Source organism: Aquila chrysaetos, chromosome 11 (assembly GCF_900496995.4).
Source record: "Aquila chrysaetos chrysaetos chromosome 11, bAquChr1.4, whole genome shotgun sequence".
Classification (NCBI taxonomy): Eukaryota; Metazoa; Chordata; class Aves; order Accipitriformes; family Accipitridae; genus Aquila; species Aquila chrysaetos.
Window position 1 is genome coordinate 4,804,799 of NC_044014.1, and position 20,828 is coordinate 4,825,626.

The 20,828-nt window shown below is 42.3% G+C and overlaps 1 protein-coding gene across 1 annotated transcript in view; it reads left to right on the forward strand.

Annotated features, from left to right (window-relative positions):
* The first annotated feature begins 630 nt into the window (after window positions 1-630).
* Window positions 631-20,828, forward strand: part of CPXM2 (carboxypeptidase X, M14 family member 2) — an 80,135-nt gene continuing 59,937 nt past the window's right edge. The window contains exon 1 of the mRNA XM_030030843.1: window positions 631-1,480. Coding sequence (XP_029886703.1) covers window positions 1,153-1,480 — 328 coding nt within the window. The 5' untranslated portion in view covers window positions 631-1,152. The remainder of the gene's footprint in view (window positions 1,481-20,828) is intronic.

A 20,828-nucleotide genomic window follows, 5' to 3' on the forward strand; every position in this document is an offset into this window, starting at 1 on the left:
AGATTTTATTCTCAGACAAATTGATTCCATTAACGACACTGGGTTACATGTGTGCAGCTGCTAGCACAATACGTCCTAATCTGTTTTGAAGATGTTTCAGAGAGAACAAAAGTCAGGATCGTTCCAAAAAAGAGTGAGAAAAAGGGCCACTGGTGAAACATGTCCTTCTTGGTTTTCAGATGGGCTGAATCCAGGGAGCTCCTATATACCCAAGGAGAAGCATCTTATAAATCGGCACATGCAGTGCGTTGAGTTGTATTAGTTATATATAACATACATATATAAAAAAATAAATTAGCATAAGTTATACATAAACTATACTTAAGTTATATATATATATATATAAACTAATATAAACAAAGGGGGCTGAGATCAGTGCTGGCGAGGGATCCTACATTTGTAAAAGGTAAAAAAAAAAAAAAAAAAGAAAAACATGAAAGGGAATACAGCACAACATCTTTGGAATGAGGATGATTTGCCACAGACCCACATCACACGTATCTTCATGCATGCCCAGGGTCAAAGTACAGGCAGATCAACCCTGCCAGCCGCAGGCAGGGTTCATTCCCGGCTCCGTGTGCCCACCCCCATCTGCACAGCATCTCCTGGGGGAGGGAAACACTTTTGTACACAGGCTGGGAGGCAAAGGCTGGCTGCCAAGTTTACTTTTCTTTGAATAAATGCTCTCTTGGATCAGCTGCGTGCGGGAAGACTAAAGGAACTGTTAGGGGATTTAGCTGAAACTGTCTCGTAACTCCGTTTTGGGGGAGAAAGCGGCAACGACAACAACAACAAAAAAAAACAAAACGAAAGGCAGGGGAGGAAAAGCAGCAAGCTAACCGTGCTGGAGATCCCACCTGCCAAACGCCGGCGGAGCAGAGCGCTTGTCCGTCTGTCTGGCTGGTGAGCCCGACGATCACATGCATCCCTGTCCTGCCCCCTCCCTCCGCAGCCCTCCGTCCCGCTGCGCTCCTCGCAACTTTTGCAAAACTAGCCCAAAGCGGAGGCATTTTTCGCAGGCAGGCTCCTTCAGCCCTCTGCGTCTCCTGGAGGGGGGGGGGAGGTTCGCCAGCTGCCAAGGCTCGCTGTTTTCCCTGTTTCCAAATAAAGTTCTGGGACTTGCGGAGGAGATTTCTGCAAAAGCAAACGATAATGATTGCCCTTAGCAAGAAAGGCTCATGTTCTTCTCAACTCTGCCTCGCTCTCTGCGCCTTTGGGCTGGCATTGCTGGGAGATGTGTCCCGGGCTGTACCCATGGACGATCAGGATTATTACCTGCAGGAGATTAGCAACAGGGATCATTATTATTCCTTTCCGTATCCCGGTGAAGAGTTTTTTCCTTTCACGGAGCAACCTGGAGAGGAAGGACCTATCCGTGCTGCAGCGACAGAGGAGCACCCAGGGTTCAAACCGAGCAGGAAAGAGTTAAAACCGAAGAAAGGCAACAAAAAAGGAAAATCCATTCTTGAAACTCCACCAGGTAACTTTCCACCTCCTCCTCCAGAGTGTGGAGTCTGCTGAATCTCATGCTGACTGTGACTTTTAACATTAATGAATATCCAGTTAATGGCAGTCTTGGTAATAATAACAATAAATGCGCTCGTGGTGATGCTGATGACAACACATTTATTTTTAATATCTCACAGAACAGAGCTACAGAACTTTTGTGGGGTTTTTAACCCTTTCCTCATCAAGTAAAGAGGTTTCAGAGTGGTAATGGATTATTTATGCTGCACTCTAGCTAGTATAGGGACTTTTCCTTCTTAATTGCACTTGACAACTGGCTTGCTGTTAAAGCTGCTGTTCTCTAAGGAAAAGAAGAGAGACAGATTCTGTAGTAAAAGCTGATTGTATATGGTAACACCCTACTTTATCCCTTGTCATTTTAATCTGAGAGGTTCCTGAATTAATTTTACTTATAAACCTGTGAATTTCTTTGAGATTTCGCTTTAAAGCACTCCAGAGGAAGATGCGTAAACAAAGATCTTCCTGTAAAAGACTAAGCCATAACAAGCTCAATTTAATTATTGACCTCTAAAATAAAGAAATTACACAGCAACAAAAATGCCTTATAATAAAAAAGGCCATCCTTTATTCCATTTTCTATTTTCTGCATTTGATTAGATGAAAATATGCAGTTATTGAAGTTTGCAGAATCTTGATCAGCTTTTCCCATTGCACCACCTTGAAAGAAGAGTATTTTCTTTCTGTGGTTTCTGAATGTACAGTAGGTACTTTGCTGGTTTGGGACACTTAGGAGTGAGTTTGGCCCACGTGATGAACTTTAGAGTTTTAAAATTTGGGGCCAAATCCCACTCCCCTACAGCTGAACTCCCCTTTACTTCAGAAGGAAACTTTTCATGTTAGCTGCTCGAGCATAGGGCACGAAGTTTGCAATTTAGAGCCATTAATACCTGCAGTACAGCAGAACAGAGGATCAAGGGTTGTAGAGTGACATTAACTTTTCCGTTACATCTAGCAGATAATAAAATATTTTCAATTTAACGTTAACACTAACAGAAATTAATTAGCCTTTGATTAGCAAAGATATGAGCGTTTATAATAGTTAATAGTGATAAGAAAATACCATTTCTGAAATCTGGAAAACTGTTTGTGGGGCAGCCAGTTTGGACTGCCCGTGTAACTCAAGGCTGAAATCACGGATGACAGCAAATACACCTTGTCTGAGGGAGCAGGGACACGAGACATCTGTGCCCGCGGCTCCCTCGGGGACCAGCAGCTAGGCAGCAGCTTCCCAAGCACACGGCACTGCCTGGACTGTCTCAAGGACTGGCGTATTAGGTTTATCATCTAACCATGGGCAACGTAGGGGTTTTAAAGCTACCTAATTAAGTACCAGGCTTTTTCTTCTTCATTGCGGTGGAGACAATAGTTTTCCAGCCTGTAGTGGGATGTTCTGCAGTTCAGCTCTGCTTTTACCTTCCTCGTTGGCTTTTTCCCCCAATTTCCCCGGCGCCACCGCTTCAGACATACTCCACCAAACATGGAGCACCATGACAGCGATGAGGATAGCATCCAATCTCTGAGGGCAATGTTCATTTCTCTTTGTGGACAGGCATCTTCCTTGTTCCCCACCCGCTGCACTGAGCACCTTACAGGTGCAGAGAAGGCAGCAGCTGTACAAATAACTACCTCCATCATCATGGAACACTCATCCCTTCCAAACCTGGTTTGGTTCATGCACTGTAGGGATAGCAGTACAAAATTCAAACTATATTACACTGCTGACCTACTAGGGGAGCATACCGAGGTTTTACGGGTAGTCTGAATTTGGTCATTTCCTAAGAATGTTTGATTTTACCGATGGAATCACATTCATTTTTCTATATAGGGAATGGTGGAATTAGAAAAGGATAAAAAGACCTCCCCAAACCTTCTGCAGAAAACACTCCATTGTGCGCCAACCAATTGACATGTGCAAGTTTCATCTCCCGATTTACTGCATTTTACTTTCCACCCTACCTGACTCTCTGAGTCCAGGCAGTCATTTTATTTCTGCAGTCAGGTGAGAACCTTCCTCAGCCGCCTCCTCTTCTTCCACATGGCCAAGCGCAAGATGAAGGGGAGCACGGGAGAGGCTCGTGATGTACCACCAAAAGCAGCTGGAAATAACTCAGTCCTTGCTGCCACAGCAGGCACATGTTCTTTTGGCACAGCTGAGCTACCAAGCTCAAAGCTCTCACCAGCCATGTGCAAGAAGAGGTTATAAAGCCTATGAGCTTTTAAAAAAATAGCCAGAGGTACAACAAACAACCGATCCCCTCCAGCAAGCTTTCGCTCCTTGCTCCAGCGCACGGAGGCTTGACACCAACTCGACAAACTGGCTGTTAGACTTACTTTAATATGGGAAAATGCGGTGTATTTCCTCGGGAGCAGCTGAACTATTTTAACTGAAATAGCCATAATAAGCCCTAAGGCAAACACCCAGCAAAGAGAATGGTTGCCATTTGTTAAAGATGTAAGTGAAAACAGGAGGTTTTTAGCAGGAAGTGTCAGGCAATTTTAACTGCAGACAATGTTAAAAGTTCTGGCTATAATATTTGCAATTTCTCCTTTCTCCTCTCCCAAAGGCAGGCAAGGGCCAGGTCCTGCCGGTGCAGTGACTCCAATGCTTAGTGCCATGTCACCGTGTCACCAGGGATCGGTCTGAAATGAAGATCTGACAATCTGGCCCCTCACAGTGGTGCCTAAATAATAATACATACCTATAATTTCTCACAGCTGGCCTGTTAAGAGGATGACTAGAAATAATAACAGCAGTTCCCAAACAGATATCCATGAACAGTAACTATAAATCTGGCTGTGTAAATATATGTGCTGTGTCTATATGTATACATTTATGTGTTTATACATATATCTGGAAGTGGAACTGATTTATTGGACATGCAGTAAATACAAAAATTTGCTTTTTGTGAGGCTCACTGGCAGCCGGGGCATGTGGGATTAATTAGTTGTAACAAACAATAGTCTGGCTGGGAGCTGGGATGAAGAAAGCGGAGGAACGGGAATGTGTGATCTGCCCTTTGGCTGAGCAGCTGGTACTGATCAGCCCTAGCTTTGAATCAAAGTTGCAATCAAATATAGCAGTCTGAAGGACACGGCACATAACAGATGACACAGGCTCAATTTATTTAAGCTAATTCCTGAAGGTGGTGAGAATATAGATATTTTCAATCTGTGAAATATTAATGTAGAAAGAAAGCCTATTGATGCCAGTGGGGTTGCAATGTGTTGGGTTTTTTTTAAAGTATTATTAGAATCAATATTTGCAAATACTCGATTCAGATTACAGTTAAAAATATCAGCCTGCCTCCTTGCCCTTTAAATGACTCATAAATGAAGTGGTACTAGGTCATCCTTGGAAGGTAAACAGTTGGATTGACAGGTTTCTGTATATACATGTTTCCATTTTCTAATTCCATCCTTGTTTGTTTAGGCCACTATCCAAAGCCCATTCAAATCAGTGGAAAGAGTCTTGTTAATGTCAATGTTTTTCTTTTATGAGGCCTTTAATAGAGTTTAATGTATGCCGTCTCAGCTACCATCTGTGGGGCAGATTCCTACAGATGGTTTGGGGGTCTGTCTGCATACAGGCAAAAATTCATCACTGCGAGGTTTATGGGGCTGAGGTCCCCACGAACACTGCTCAGTGTCGCACGTCGCTCTGGGTCGTGACTCAATAGTTCCCATCGTCAGTCCTATTGCGCCCAAACCTGCCACAATTAAATCTGTAATTTTGATTTGATTTACAAAACTTACACTTGTTATAGTAGTTCTTGTTCTGGCCATACCTCAGTCCTGACTGCCTTTAGAAAATAAAGGAGTAACGTTTATTTATATGGCAGGGCTCAGAATGGGATTCTAGTGCACATCTATTTTGTATTTCACAGGTCTTCCAGTGCTGAATATCTGCACAATCCAACGTGTGTGTACGTGTGTAGTAATCATGATTTCTTTTGCCTTATCTGTTGCTTTCCCCAGGCTTGATGAAATTCTTCAGATGCATCACTGTTTCCTTGCCCCGTATTTGTTTATTTTTGTGTAATGTTGCCACCTCTTCAACAATGTAATTCTTAAGGCTTTTGGTTTGTTAGGGTTTTTTTAATTTATGTAGTGCATAGGAATCTCTCGGATGGGTCAAGATCTCGCTGGACCACGTGTCTGAGGAGGAGTCAGCGAGGGAAGGCAAAAAGGGGATAAAAGGCCAATGCAAGCAGCCATGAAAATTGTCTTGCAGAAAGAATTTGAATGTATAAAAATAGGCTGATAGTACATTAACTGAGGCATTTATCAAGATATGAGATAATGAAGGCTTGGAGAGAGATCAATGAGTGAATGACGAGGAAAAGCTGAGTCAGAGAGATGTCATTCAGGAAAAACTGGTAAGTTTTTGGTGCAAAATGGTGATGAAGACCTGAAGCAGGTGTGAAGTTAAAAACATGACAAGTTTATGGTGTTACTGGCATTTGAATGGTGAATTTGTTCCTAGGAAGAAGATCTGAGTGATATGTAAGGCATTGAACTGATAGCTGAAAGCACTTAAGAAGGGGTCACCAAGATACACCAGGTTTCCAGCCAGAACAGAAGGAAACATAGAAGGAAAAGGCAGCCTGTGAATCAGCATTGCTTGCCAAAATTGTGAGTTTGGATGGGATTAGCTAGAGCAAAGATGGGAAGGGGGGAGTCTGAAAACAGGCAGGCAGGCTGAAGGCGAACCTAGAGTGAGGAGGAAGTCTAGGAGCAAAGAGAGTCATCGAAGTCAAAGTTTTCTAACGACATTTGAAGTCCAGCGTATTGAACTTTGCTGGCACGTTGAAGGTGGGGTAACGCCTCAGAGCTCTGGCTAGGAAAAAAGTCATTAGAAACGTTGGCAAGGTGCCTTTGAGCGGAAGGCAAGGGCCGAAAGCCAGACGGGGCGGGCGACTGGCGTGGGTCAGGCAGGGAGCAGAGCCGGCGGTGGCTTTCGGCACCGCGTCAGGGAGCGTAGAGGGGAAGGTGTGAAGGGAAGTGGGGCAGGAGCTGGAAATGCAGAAGAGATTCGGGGGGAACGGGAAACAGGCTTTTGGCTTAGGGAACTGAATCAAGAGGGTCAAATGAAGGTTGGGGGATGACTGTGTGCATAGGCTGGTATTTAAGCGAAGGCTATTCAGTGATAAATGACTCATATAGGAACTAGGAAGAAATAAGCACAGGATTATCCATGTGCTGGGTAATTACCAGTGCTGCTGTTTTCTAGCCCACTGGTATCCTCTCTCCTAAACCTTGTAGCTCGCTTCCATTCCTGAGAAGCCCAGAGAAAGTGGAGCACTCCTGTGACCTAGAATGTAGATTGTAATTTTAAAGCTTTTGCTTAAAACTTCTTATACTAGCAACTTTTAAGAATGAACTCATTGGCCCTAGGTGCATATCCCATGAATTTTAATATGACCTGTATCACATCCTAATTGCCAGACGTGACAAGCAAAGATGAAAACCTGTGGCTTTTAATGAGCTTTCTTTCATCTACCAGCTTCTATTTTCTCCTTAGCACTTCTACAAATATGTAGAATAATGAAATGTAACATAGCCATTCCATTTAAGAGCCCATCCTTTAAAGAATGTCACAACAAAAGAGGACAAAGGATGACTAAGAATGAATAATGAGCAATGCCCTCAAAACTGGCCAAACCTTTTTGATTAGCATCTTTCCTTACCCATGGCTTCAATGAATAATGTAACATGAGGAAAAAAAAAAAAATCAGAATAAACACATTTGATTATGCTAGGGAAAACCGTTTTCTATGATAATTCTCCTAGCAGCCTTCTCTGAATTCAAACTAATTTTTAAGGTGAGAAAAATACCTCTTTAAAAAGGGGATGGTTTCACTGAACAGATTTTAATAGTATGAACCTGAGTCTAGACTTGTTCCTGAAATGCCAGCATAGCACGGGTCACTCATTATTTGAATTCATTCTTGGTTTTTAATGTTATTCTCTGTTCAGTGAGCTGGCTAGACAGGTCAATCCGATGGTTCACAATCAAATTTCATTTATTTCTTTTGGGTTTGGAATGAAGACTTCTGTCAGCTATGTGAACTTAGAATCTGTCGAAAAGATGAAGTAGTGGAAGTGGAAGGTATGGTGCAGAAGAAGCAATTTCTTGAATTTTCAATGTCTGAGCCTTTTTATTCCTGGGATTTTTGAATCTTGCCCAATTCACTGTCTATGTAAAAAGCAGACTACCAAAAGATTTGTTGTCTGTGTACAGACCTGATTATCATATTCACACATAGTCGTTGCTTGTGCTCATATTGTTATTATGCAAAGGATGCATTAGATCTCATCTTCTTGTCAGCCTTCTGGTGAGGTTATGTCTTGCGGTACTGCTTGTTTTATAAAGCAAGACTTTTTGAAATGAACATATAAATATGTGCCTTTAACACTAGGTTTTGGGGTACTTGAGGAAAACAGGAACAAGCAAAGCTCTGATGTAGCCAAAATTATTTGCTTTTTAATATCCAGTTATTACACATGCAAAACACTCCATAGCCTTTACTCAGCTCAAACAAACATTCACCAAGAGAAAACAGAGGTGACGGGAATGATCACTCATGTTAGAAACAGACAATCACCTTTAATCTTTCTGTCCCTGGGAGCTACCTGAATGGACAGTTTAGTCCTATTTAATTCAATAGGCCATGAATCAAAGAGAGCATTCGAGTTTCCTTCATTTTTGCATGGGATTTCATTCAGGGGTGGTCGTGGCCGTCGTATCTGTGCACTTACACCTCCAATGTAGAAGTTACTTCTCAGTAACCTGCCTGAACACACTATCCATGCCCAGACAAGAATAAAGTGCATGGAAAATGGAAATAAGAATGTTTAGAGAACACTGTGGCCAGCCCAAAGATGGGTCTCTAACACTGCTGCTGTCTGATTATTTTCCTGATGGGGACACCTTTTCCCGAGCCACAGGTGATGCTGATCACTGAGCACATCTACCTCTTTCAGGGACCAGCCTTGCTCCTCTGGAAGCCTTTCTCTGGCTATTTCTGTTGACTTCAAAAGGTGGGGTTCTTACATTTCTGATCAAGTAATGAAAAACACCTACATTAAGTCATTAGTAAAATACACAGCTATGTTAATTCACTACTTCTGATGCAAGCACGTTTCTAATTTCCTTGTAGCACAGCCAAAGGAACACTTGTGATTCCATTCTCCTGTGGTTTTATCATGCCGGTGTGGGGAAGAACAGGGTACTCGGGGTGTCTGCTGTGAGCTGGAAGGGATGGAGCACCATCAGAGAGGAGCAAGGCATTTTATTCTTCGTGCAGTCACCAGGCAGTGCTAAATCAACTTGACAAGTGTAAAAGGAAAACTGTTTCTCTTTTCTACCCATAGCTAAAAATGGCAACAAAAAAAAGGTGAGAAAAACAAGAGGGGGAATGAAGAGATGCCAGATGGTGACTCAGAGAGTCAGAGTGCCTATGAAGACATCAGAGGAAGTATGTGGGGATCATTTAAAGCATCTTTAGAGTACTCGGGTTTAGCTGTTAATCTCTCTAGCCCTGTTTGAATTAAATTACAAAGGGTAGTCTGGTGAGTCTGCTGATAGATATCTAAGTCCCCTTTTGGACATAAAATACTTCCCTTGTGGTGGGTAACATACTGGCATTGGCAAGCTGGTATGTTACTATAGGTTAAACGGAGAGGAGAAAAGATAAAGGTTTTCATTCCTTATTTCCACTGCAATCTACATCATTTTTCTAAACAAAAAGAGGCTTAAAAGTGACTTTCTGATTCTGGAGGGGTGTTTAAAGGAGCTATCTTATAAACGGGAATCAGGCCCAATACACTGTAGAGTGCATTTTACAAGAACGTCTTGTAAAAAATTATAAGCTACTACTACTGTGTCAGAGCTGGAGAAACACATTTTACTCTTGGATTAGGAAGAGTGAATGATTTCCTATTCCGACACATGAGTGAGCCCCAAACCTGCACTGCATGGTCTGTGTGGGGCTGCGTCACAGTGTGTCTGCTGGGATTTGATATTGTAGAAAATCGCGAAAAAGCTGGCGAGCTTCAGCAGACCATGGTGACTTCCAGTAACTATGGCTCATGGGTGAAGTCGACTGTCTGATTTAGTAGTGAAAGCACCCAGATATAGGATTAATATTCTGTTTACTTGTGGTTATTTACAGTATGGGAATCCTCTAAATCTACAGGTCTGTAAATAATAGTTAATGATATAGTTCTGCTCCTGCTTTAACACAAGAATTAGCAGGATGCTGTATCTGCAAAAGTGCTGCTGCATCGAACGGTCCAAACAAGGAATGTAATAAAAGTTGTTGTATACATAAGTTAAACATAGTTCATGTACTGGCAGCTTAGATCTCTTTTTACTTCTTTCTGCTACACAATGTACCTACTCTGTAGTTTCTAGCTGCTGACATAGGAAATATTACTTTCAAAATGAATAGTGAACCTGATTAATGGAGCTCTCACTTTTTTTTTTTTTGATTAATCACTTATAGATATATTTTGTGGTTTATCTTTTTTTTTTTTTTTAATGAATTGCCTGACAGAATTCTTACATGACTTGGGCTGCTTGTGAATTATGCGAGGTATGTACCTGGCAATAGCGGTTTCTATAATCGACATGATTCCCAAGGACCAAGTTCAACTAACAATGCAACTTAGAACTTCATGAAGTCTATATTAAAGGATTATGTGCATTTTTATAGTTATAAACTTCTAAAAATACGGGAGTTTTGAAAGAGCGTTGTGCTTGACAACAGATTGCAATCTAAGAAAGCTCCTGTCCTTAGAAATATAGCCACAGGTAGTGATTGTTTTGGTGGTAGTGATGGAAACTGTAGTCAATATTTCTCTATTTCATTCATTGAGAGCTAATACAAATACCATAATAATCACCTCCATTCAGGAGACATGGACAGGCAAATGCTCAGTTTTGAATCCTAGTACATGGCAGACAGGTCTTCACCATCCAGAAAGAGACACTACTAGATACGATAGGTACAGCGTTCACCTGTGCCATATTGGGACTCAGTTGGCTTCAGCACCAGAGTCCTGTATTCAGGTGGTTCTTCTTTCTTTTGGACCTCAATAGCTCATCCAGACAATGGCCAACAGAGCTTCCTAAATCTGATTTGCTTGCTTAGATTATGGGGCTTAAGTGCTTCCTGTAGATGATTTCTTCCTCACACTCCCACATATCACAGATTTAGCAGTTTTCTTGTCATTCCCCTTCTTTTTGGCTCTACAGGGTTGATCCTCCTGGCTGGGACCTAAAAGGGAACCTGAGGTGGAACCCCAAATGTCCCCGCTCCCAGAGTTTTCTTTGGCCTGTGGAGGGGCTCAGGAGGTCTGCGGTCTCCGTTGCCCCCAGATTTGCCTTTTACTTGTTTCCTCCTATGAACTTCAGAAAGCAAAACAGTTTCCCACATCAAGGGGAGTTATGTTTGACAAGAGAGCACAGAGCAAGGCCAAGTATCTCCTTCCTCTAACACATCTAAGATTTACTGTAAACTGCCGGAGCGCATTAATCATTGCGGTGCGCTGGGAGATGGTGTTTGCAATGGGAGCAACTGAAAACCATCTTTCTCATTCTTTCCCAGAAATTAGAGTATTTTTATGTTCTCCTCTTCAGAGATACAGTGTTTTATGGTGACAGGTTTATGGCTCCTCTCTACTTTCAGGGTCCTCCTAAAACATCTGTCAAATGAAGGGAAAAGTTCAAAGTATCTTAGAAGAGCTGATCTCAAATCTGGATGTAAGCACTCCCTACCACCACCATTACAACCACCCTTTATGCCAGATTTGGATTTAACACACTCTTTTTTTCCCCCCATACACATGACAGAGGATGTCCGAACATAGGACCAGATTTCAACCCTCCCAAAGATTTTTTACTGACTTAGAACACAAACTTCAGTTTCAGCCAAACAGCCTTTCATATGTGATTGCCTAAAAGTAGAACTTAAAACTTCAGCCTTTGACGACATGGTTTTTCTCTTTTCCCCCTTAATTGCTTATGTACTGTGAAGTTACCGAAAACATTTCAGAAATAGAATTATATTTGCCATCATGAGCTGGATGGCAAGTGCCCTACCCCAAAGGCTAGACCCAGTTTTATCCCACAGAGTATTTAAACTGCACTTTCTTTACGCACTTTAAATTCCAAGGAAAAATTCCATCGAGAACTTTGCCAAAAGTTATCTCTAGATTATATATGCCTGTACACATGGCTGGAGGGAAGGCTGGAATTTCCCATAATAACTCTGGACTCGGATCTCTCCGGGATGCAGGTGGCCCAACAGCATGGGGACGTGCCCCAGTCTTCAGTGCATGTCACTGGAGCAGGAGGCTTCCCCTAAGGTGAGGCAATAGCTCTTACGCTGCTGGTAAATAGAGGACTGAGGAGAGGAGAGGATGAGTAGCCAGGGCTGGTCATAGCCAAGGTCCAGCACACACCCCGGCTAAGACAAAGAGAAAAACATCTCACAGCTGTTTTGGCAGGTATTTTTTTCCTCAGGCTCCTCTGGATGGTTTTGGAACCCAGCAGAGGACTGCAGCCCAAAACTTTTGCAGGCTGCTCAGATGAGTGTCTCAAATCTGGTCCAGTTCCTTTGCATCAGGTATTTCATTAGATAAATACAAGTGACAAAAAGGGGCCCCCAAAAATCTTGTTTCCATCTTGTAGTGCAACAGATGATTGGGGGATCATATATAGAGGCAGAAAGCTGAGTCTTCTTCCAAAGACCTTTGAAAATGCTGACAAGGTGAGCCCAGGTACTGCAGAGGCCCAGAGATGGGTGCGATGCATGAGGCTCAGAGAAGAAAATGGATAAATTCCTCAGTTGCCAAACTTGCAGCCCAGGAGGAATGAGCGTTGAGGTATCTGGTCACTGAAATCACAACGTATAGCATCTGCTCTCTGCCTGAATGACTGAATTCTTTATTTAAAAAGAGAAGAAAATATGAGGTGTAATACACTCTTGATCCAATTTTTCTGCAAAACTACTGCTTATTGCTTAGGATCTGAAAACCCTTCTACAAAAAAAAGAGCGATGTCTGTTTGCAAGCAATAGTTTAAGTCCACAATGAACAAAGAGCAAAGCTCTCAACAGCAGCTGAAAGCATTCAGTGTTATTTTAAACTATTAAATGAAAAGAGGGGGAAAAAAGTCTTGTAGGTCTACTTTCTAAATAATCCAAATCATGATGAAGGCCAGTAGCACGTGGAATACAAAATATTGCAGACACATCTGAATTGTTTGATATTGCTAATATGCAAACAGCAAATATGTACTGGGGTTTTTTGATGCTTGAATGCTAGTCAAATGGTGACCATACATGTAGAGCCCCTACACTCTTTACAAGAGGAATAGGATGGGAAACTTTTCAAAGTATGATAGAAAAATGCTAGTATGGAGTTATGGAGCTATAATGCCACAGAGCTATTTGAAAAAGTGGAGAGAAGATAAGACAGAACTATTACTCTGCAAAACCATTCCATACTTCTGTTCATTAATCCTGAATCAGATTTTTTCCTCCCAATTAGCAAGTTGAAAAATAGCGGGGGGGGGGGGGGGGGGTATGCTCAGGGAAGCTTGCCTCAAAGCTTTCTCTATTCCACAGCTTTCCAAGTGCAGAATACCTATACTTAGTAAATACTTCCAGCTCCTGTGGGTGGGAAGGAGGATGGGCTTTCCAGGGCAGCAGCTGAGTTAATGATAAGTCCCAAATCACAGCCTGCACTTTTCACATTAGCACATTCATGGTTTGCAGAGGAGACGAGGATTCTCTTGGTGACAGCATGGGCTATTGCTAGCGTGACACTTTTCTGCAGGGATAGGATGTCAAACTTCACTGGGCAAGTAGTATAAATTAGGGTTTTTCTGAATGCTTTCCTGAGCAGTCCTCACTGGGTCCACAAGCTGGTAAATGCATTGCCTTCAGTTTAGATCTTTGGGCTTTCAGCCTTGAGCAAGTAGACGTGCATGCATGCAATTTTAAACTCACTAATAACTCACATTTCATATCATTTGAAGCTTCTGACACGCTTAGCTTTGAATCAGTGAAGCCTCCTATGGGCTAAATGTTTAGCCTGTGATTATGAGCCTTTGCTGGACCAGGGCTGAACTGTTAAACAAAGCAGAAGAGATGTTTAGACAGAATGGATTTTGGGAATCTCTTGCGGGCTGCATAAAGCTGCAAGATCGTAGGAAGCTGGACTAGGGAAGAAGGACCTCTGAACACTCAGTCATTTGAGTTGGAGAGTTGCCTACCCTTCGGGATATTTGTCTGAACCTTGCGTGAACTGTTTCAGCTCCTTTGCTGAAGTATGGAGCTGGAGCTTCATAACAGCTTCCCTGCTGAACCTCCAGTTCTTCCCTCCGGTCAGCTCAGAAATATCGACAGCCATGTCTCTCTCATGGTATTTTTAGTATTTCTCTTTCTGCAGGCAGGAAGCTCAGAGGCTTGTGAAAATGCTGAGTGCTCAAAATTTAAAAGATATTAACCGAGCTTTTAAAACCACAGAATCCTGGTGCTAGCTTGGGCTTGAGGCATTTTTTGTTGTTGTTGTTGTTGGTTTAGTTCCCTAAATTGGCTCTTCCGTGACAGTTTGAGGGCAGGCAGAGAGGGGGAATTAAATGGAGGGACTACAGTATGTGCAAAGTGCCATCTTCACAATGGACATGTGAAAGCTAAAAAGTCATCTGGAAGCTGCAATCCTTTAGGAAGATGAGCAAAAGCTCATGGGAAGCACAGTTGGTGAAATGTGGGAAAGGGAGAGCCTGACTGGAGAGTGCGTGTGTGTATTCCGAGCTCCTTAAAAATCATGCCTTTTACAGAAATTACTTTAGGGAATAATTAATTGCCTTTGCAAGCCGGGTTCTGTCCTTAGATTTCTTCATCGATGATGCATTTTCCAGTGGGATTCCTGTGCTGCCCTGAGGTTTGTGTCCCCACAGTGAGCCCAAATGCCAGTCAGAGACCTGTTCCCAGGAGAAGCATCCCTCCTGCACCCCCCCTTGCACCCCAGCAAGTCCACTCCTCTGCTCTTTACGCTTTCCCTTTTTTTTTTTTTAAATGAGGGTAGTCGCATTTCAATCCATGCCTGGATTTGATTTTCTCATATCTTAGAGATTTAATTGTTTCTTGAAGTTTTACTTCCTGTTGCTTTGATCTCTTAAATACTCTGCTTTCAGGGTGCTTCTCAAGGGTGCAACAGCTTGGACGTAGGGTGCTTTAAAGGAAAGAAGAAAGCTCTGTTATATGAGTTCCTAAATCTTTTGCTTTTCAGAACTTCTGGGTATATCCGAAGAACCTCTGGTTATTTTCTGCGTGCACTTGGCCAATTTTTCATCCCTTCGCTGAAACAGTTTTCCACCATTTGGGACTTTAAATGTATTAGCCACTTCTGACTTTTTAGTACTGTTTTAGAGCTGTGCTTGAATCAACCATGCAATTAAAGAAACAAGTTCATCGAAAAGAATAATTGAGAAGCAAACAAACCCAACTAAACTTATTTTTTTCTTCTACTGTGCTCTAGAAAATACAAACGGATTCCTTTTTCAGGGTTAGAAAGGAGCACAAAGTTTGAGTTCAGGTTAATTGTAACCACACAACTTTCTTCTGAAACCATTGTCTGAGCAATAGCTCCAGGGACTACGGTGACTTCTATGCTTTACGAGAAGTGTTTGTTTTTATTCATTCCTCTTATTATTTCATATGAAATGATAACAACAGATGTGACGTTAGGGGAAAAAAAAAAGTATAAATGTCTAAACTCACTGCTAGAGCAGACACACCAGGTCTCCATAAAACTGAGACTTACACTTTATAAAAGGTTTTAAAACCAAGTTGGATTGATTTTAGGTATTTCCTGTCACAGGCTCTCTATATAGGTCGAGTATTTAGCCCAGATGTGCAACCTGGAGGAGGGCTGGGCAGCAAGTGAGACCTGGCTGTGCAGGGTAACGACTCATAAATAAACTCTGAGGCTTAAACAGTCGCTCCCACCTCCTTAGTGATCCTTCCTCGTAGCGGGCAGCACATTTACTGCTGCTAGAGGAGGAGGGATACTAATTTCAAGGGTTTATAAGCAGAGCTGGGTGCTGGGGTATGACAGTTGGCTTGGCAATCTCTGCTGAAGTGGTCAGCCCGCCTTTGAGGGTCTTCTCGCTTGTGCACGGAGGTGTGTTTGCAACTGTGTGTTTGTCTACATGCAGAGGAGGCAAATTTTAATGTCACTTCTAATTAGTAGCATATTCTTTGGGAAGATTTAAAATTGACAAGGATTGGTTTTTCACAAACCAGCAGGGGAGGAATGACTCTTGGAAAGATGATTCTGTACTATTCGCCTAGGTCTCATTGCAGGTACAGACTACTTCTATTCTGCATTCTGTTGGTAAATGCGTATTTTTAGTTTTAATCATGAAAAAATGAAAGATGACATTTCAACTCACAGCTAAGTTGATTAATGACTGCCTGCTGCCTAAAGGCATAGCTCATACTGCTTCATCATGCTGGCTCTGAAGTTCTCTGGCTCCCGTCAAGAGCTAAGTCAGAAAGTTAATCTGGTAGAACACAGCCTACTATGAAACCCCAAACTAAATAGCAAAGTGATTGTATCTTCATCCCTGATTTACTTGTGTTAGGCTTTGGACTGCTTCATCAAAGGAAGCTAACACATCCGTTTCAGTATCATTTTCAGCACATTTTCCACCTTACAGAAAAGTAAAAGAAATATAGTTTGGTCTATGCTAGAGCTTAACTTGCTTAAAAGTTGAATAATGTTAAGTAGTACTGACTGGGAAGTGGCTGATTTCAGTCTTTCTCAGGAGCGGAGGTAACTATAGTAGTGGCAATAAAATTTAATGGCTCGTCACTACTAATGAGACCTCCTTTACAATCTCTCAAGTTTTTCCTGCTCTATATGTGTGGGCTTCATGTGTATGCTAGGGAGAGTGAGAAGGTGAAAACTGGGTGATATCATATTAGTGCCACATATTTCAGTGAAATTAGGTGTTTTTAGAGAACTGCTGAAGCTGTTGACATGTATTTCACCGCTAGATCTACTATAGCCCCAGGTGTGCAATTCTGATCCTCATGATGGAGCATATACAGCACTTTCCTACGTCCTCCTGCTTGGATACTTCTCTTGTGCTGCCTCGGATCCGTTTTGCCCCAGAAGCGTGGCTCTGCTGCAAAATCCTTAAAGCTGGCAGAATTCTTGGTAGATGTGTATTTCCAGGGCCTGAAGTTAGGGACATTTTCCAGGTTATTTTTGTTTAAGGAATTTCCTGACTATGCTGTCACTGTGTACAACTGATAGTGAACGTGCTATACCTGACTATGGTTATATTCTGTATAAAGTTGCTACTACAGCTTTCATAGAGGGGGAGGAAAATAATTACACCATAAGCCAATTTTATACTTGTACAACTGTTTTTATGCAGTTGTACTGTTTTTGGTAAAATACACTCAAATGTAATTGTTAAAGTGGTTAAACTTCAGCACTTTTAAGGTGTCTCATTTATTAAGCCAGGGTTGTATCCTAAGACAGTAGCTATTTTCTGTCTTGATTTTGTACTTGTTAATGGTATTCCAAGTTTCGGTGTGTATTTTTAATGGCCACAATTAATGTTCTTACTGTAGAATCTTTGGCATTGCAGTATGCCTCAGTGAGTTGATATTTTAAGCTACTTCTGGCGTGAAGACATTGGACAGATATGCGTTTTTAATGGTAATTTTAGTCCTATACCCAGCTATTGTGCGAGCGGTCTGTCTCAGTTCTTTTCTCCATTGTTTGGCTAAGTCTATTTGTTTGGCTCTGGAAAAAAAAAGATGGTTCTCATTTTTGATGGCTGTACTCAGTTTTGTGGCTTTAGCTGGAATTACAGAAAGTCTTCATTCTGTGCTTCAGAAAAATATCAGAGGAGACATTTTAAAATTAATAGCAAAGAATTCAGCCTTAGTCAAAGCTCATAATAAAAAGTTAAGAATTGATATGATTTTTTTCAGGCTGTATTTTTTTTGGCCATTAAAGGTAATAACATGTCTTTTTCAGAGCTACTGAATACACATATTCTTTTGCAGAGAAAGTAGAGGACTTGTCAGGTTTGGATGAGAGGGTACCTAGTATCACGAGCATCTGGAAACCTGTCCTGGGGCCAGGCCTACAGTGATACTTAATGCCTCCACATTCTGATGGTCTGCACTGAACGCAGCTTGTCCTCGCATAATTTCTTTTGTTAATGGCCGTGAGCGGGTTTGCAATATGATTCCCACCTTTGTCCTTTCCCGTGTCAGGTCAGCAAGGTGACGTTCCCATGGGCAGCGAAGCAGAAACTCTGGGGTGCCTGCCCTCACCTCCCTTTCCTCTGCCTTTTTCTTCTCCTAAAGAGACACGGGGAAAGAGAGATGAAACCAGTTTAAGACATGCAAGAGCTATGGACAGCGTTTCCATACCTACCCGCCTCTCCACCTGGAGGAGGCTGCTGCCTGCAGGCATCTATGGCTATGGTTGCTTCTTCCCCCTGAGCAGAAGGACCACAGGCAGCAAGGAACGGAGCCAGGAGAAAAAAATGGGAAATTATTCTTGTGCCCAAGCGTGCCGACTTTGTGCATGTGGGATCGGGCTCCTGCGTCGTCCACGTCATAAATCACGTCATCTCCTAGGCAGGCTGTACGATGGCAGCAGTAGGCAGCTCGGGGAGTGTGTATGGTATCTGGAGTTTAGATGGGCCTCTTCAGTCTGAAAGCTTGGCCAGAAAACTCCCAGAGAACAGGCTTTCTGAAAATTCCTGCTCCCAGCTATGCCAGGAATAACAGAAGCTCTTCCTGCGAAATGTGCTGGTTTGTTGCATCTAGAACCAGCCAGACCCTGGGTTTGTGAGGGAGCAAAAATGTGAAAAGTAATGAAAGGGAAAAAAAAGTGTACTTTCTGAATCTCAGAAATGTTTTGTTTCATGTCAGACCTGATCTAGAGGATCAAGATAATTCTTCATTTATTCTTTATTTGCCTTTAATCACTGAATCTTCCCTCAACCTTGGAAGCAGGAGAAGAGACACTTTTACCCTTGCATAGACTCCGTACCCTGCAACTTTTCAAGTAACTGGTGGGTCCAATCCTGCCAGCTGGCGCAGAGTGTTTAGGTGGCGTAAAGAAAGCATGGAAGTGTTCGGTGTCTTTGCACCACGGGAGGGCTCTGTGTGTCACCAGTGTCAGATATGGTAAGGACACAGCTTTGGTGGACTTGGGACTGTCTCAGGGCTTTCACTCTTGCCTCTGGCTCCAGTGGACACCTTTCCCTGTCCAGGACTGGCCTTGTGCCATCAAGCAGGAGCTCTTTGCAACCTCTCTGCAACTACCTCCTTTCCTAAAGAGCTGGTTCAAGCATGGGCAGTGCGGGACACATGAAAGACCATTGCAGCAAATCCTCTGCTGAGGCTCCTGGCAGGGAAAGGAGCGTGTTTACCTGGAAGACAAAGCGGTGCTTAGCGAGCAAGCTAGGATTAAAAAGCCCCTTCCTCCCTGCCAGGCTAAGAGGCTGTCAAAACACAGAGGCAGCCCCTGGAGAAGATGGTTGCGGAGAAGAGGCGTATCTGATCATCAGACGCCGCTCTGAGATATCAGATGGGTAAGATTTGTGGGAGCCTCACTCAGGCTTCGCCTTTACCTAAAGCCCATGAAAATACTGCTTCTCATTTAAGGAGGCTTTGGGTCAGACCTCTGACAGACCTGGGCTCAAGTGTTTGTGCCTTTTTTTTGTTGTTTTTGTCTTCAACAGCAACCGTAAGGATAAGTGTATGTTGCAGTGCTGTGAGAAATACTGCCCTTTCTTTCTGAGAGAACTCCCCGATGTCCTAAACCCCCATGCAGTATTTGTTGCTTGTCCTAGAAAAATATACAGCTTTGATGCAACATTAGAGAACAATTAATGTTGTCTTAGGATAGAAAATTTTGGCATCTATTTAATCTTTTATTTGATATTTGATCTGGGACTATAATTCAGTATTTTAACTTCTATATAGGGGATTTGTTGTAAGTGCACATTGATTGCTTTGTTCTTTTAGTGCCCTGGGAATGGGTTTATAAAAAGCAAATAAAAGCAAACTGTGTGTGCTTGAAGAACCTTCATCTGCCTGTACTGCTTCAGTTAATCTGAGGTGCATAGGGGCTGGTGGCCTGAATTCAGGCCAGAAAAGAAACTAGTATTTTTATTGCTAGCAACACTGTGGACTTGAACAAATTCAGAAAACTGCTCAGACTGAAATCCACGGATGTGTTTCCAGGGATAAGCTGGGCCATACCAAGCATAGAGTGTGACTCATGAACATCTGCAGAAATTTCACACTTCCACGATCATATCGTCAAAACAGCAAAATTTAGCTAGACCATGTTCCCCCCACAAATGTCCTAAGGCTGTAAATATAACAAATCATTTAGAAAATGGAGAACCTTGTTCTGTTTAATTCAGCCCCTATAAAGGCTGTCCATCACAGAAAAGCAATCAAAAGATATTTTCAGCAAGTAGCAGGTCAGCAGAAATGTGGGTTTACTGTTATTTCACCTTTCAGGTGCAGTGCAGTGTTAAAATACTTTGCATACCTGTGACCTCAGTATTACTTGAGACACACTAATTAGACTGCCAGAGTTTCCATTGAAAGCTTCTGCTGTTGGAAGATGAATTATCAAGCACACTTTTCATAGGAAAAGCTCTAAAGTTAGCTCTTAGGGTAAAAATTATTATATTGACCTCATTAAGAATTTTTGTCCAAGACCATAAAGATCTAAGAATAGTATGATTAGTATAATAAGCATTAAAAGTCTTCATCCCCCAAAATATATGCTTAATTGTGTGTTTAACTTACCTATATCAGTAGCTTCACAGATCTGCATCTTCTTTGTTAACTATATGTTTAAGTGTTGTGCTTAAATAAGGCGTAAATTCTGCATCTACCCTGGGATGGCCTGGAAAAAGAAACAGGGAATCAAAACCTAAAACTAAGTCTGTCTTATTACATGGGATTTTGCCATGAGATACCTGACCATACTGTGTTGGCAAGATGTGTGTTGAGTCCCCAGAGAACAAAGTGTCCAGAGAAAGGACAAGTCTATAGCCAAGTCTCATAGGCAAATGGGGATACAGAAAGAAGAAACTGGTATTAATTACAGTGATAGGTTGTTACTAGAAATAGAAATATCATCCTAGAGCACATCGTGCTGGCACCATACCTGCTTCCCTTCCAACAGTGACAGATCATCTCTGTCGCTGTAGGTGCCTACTGGCCACT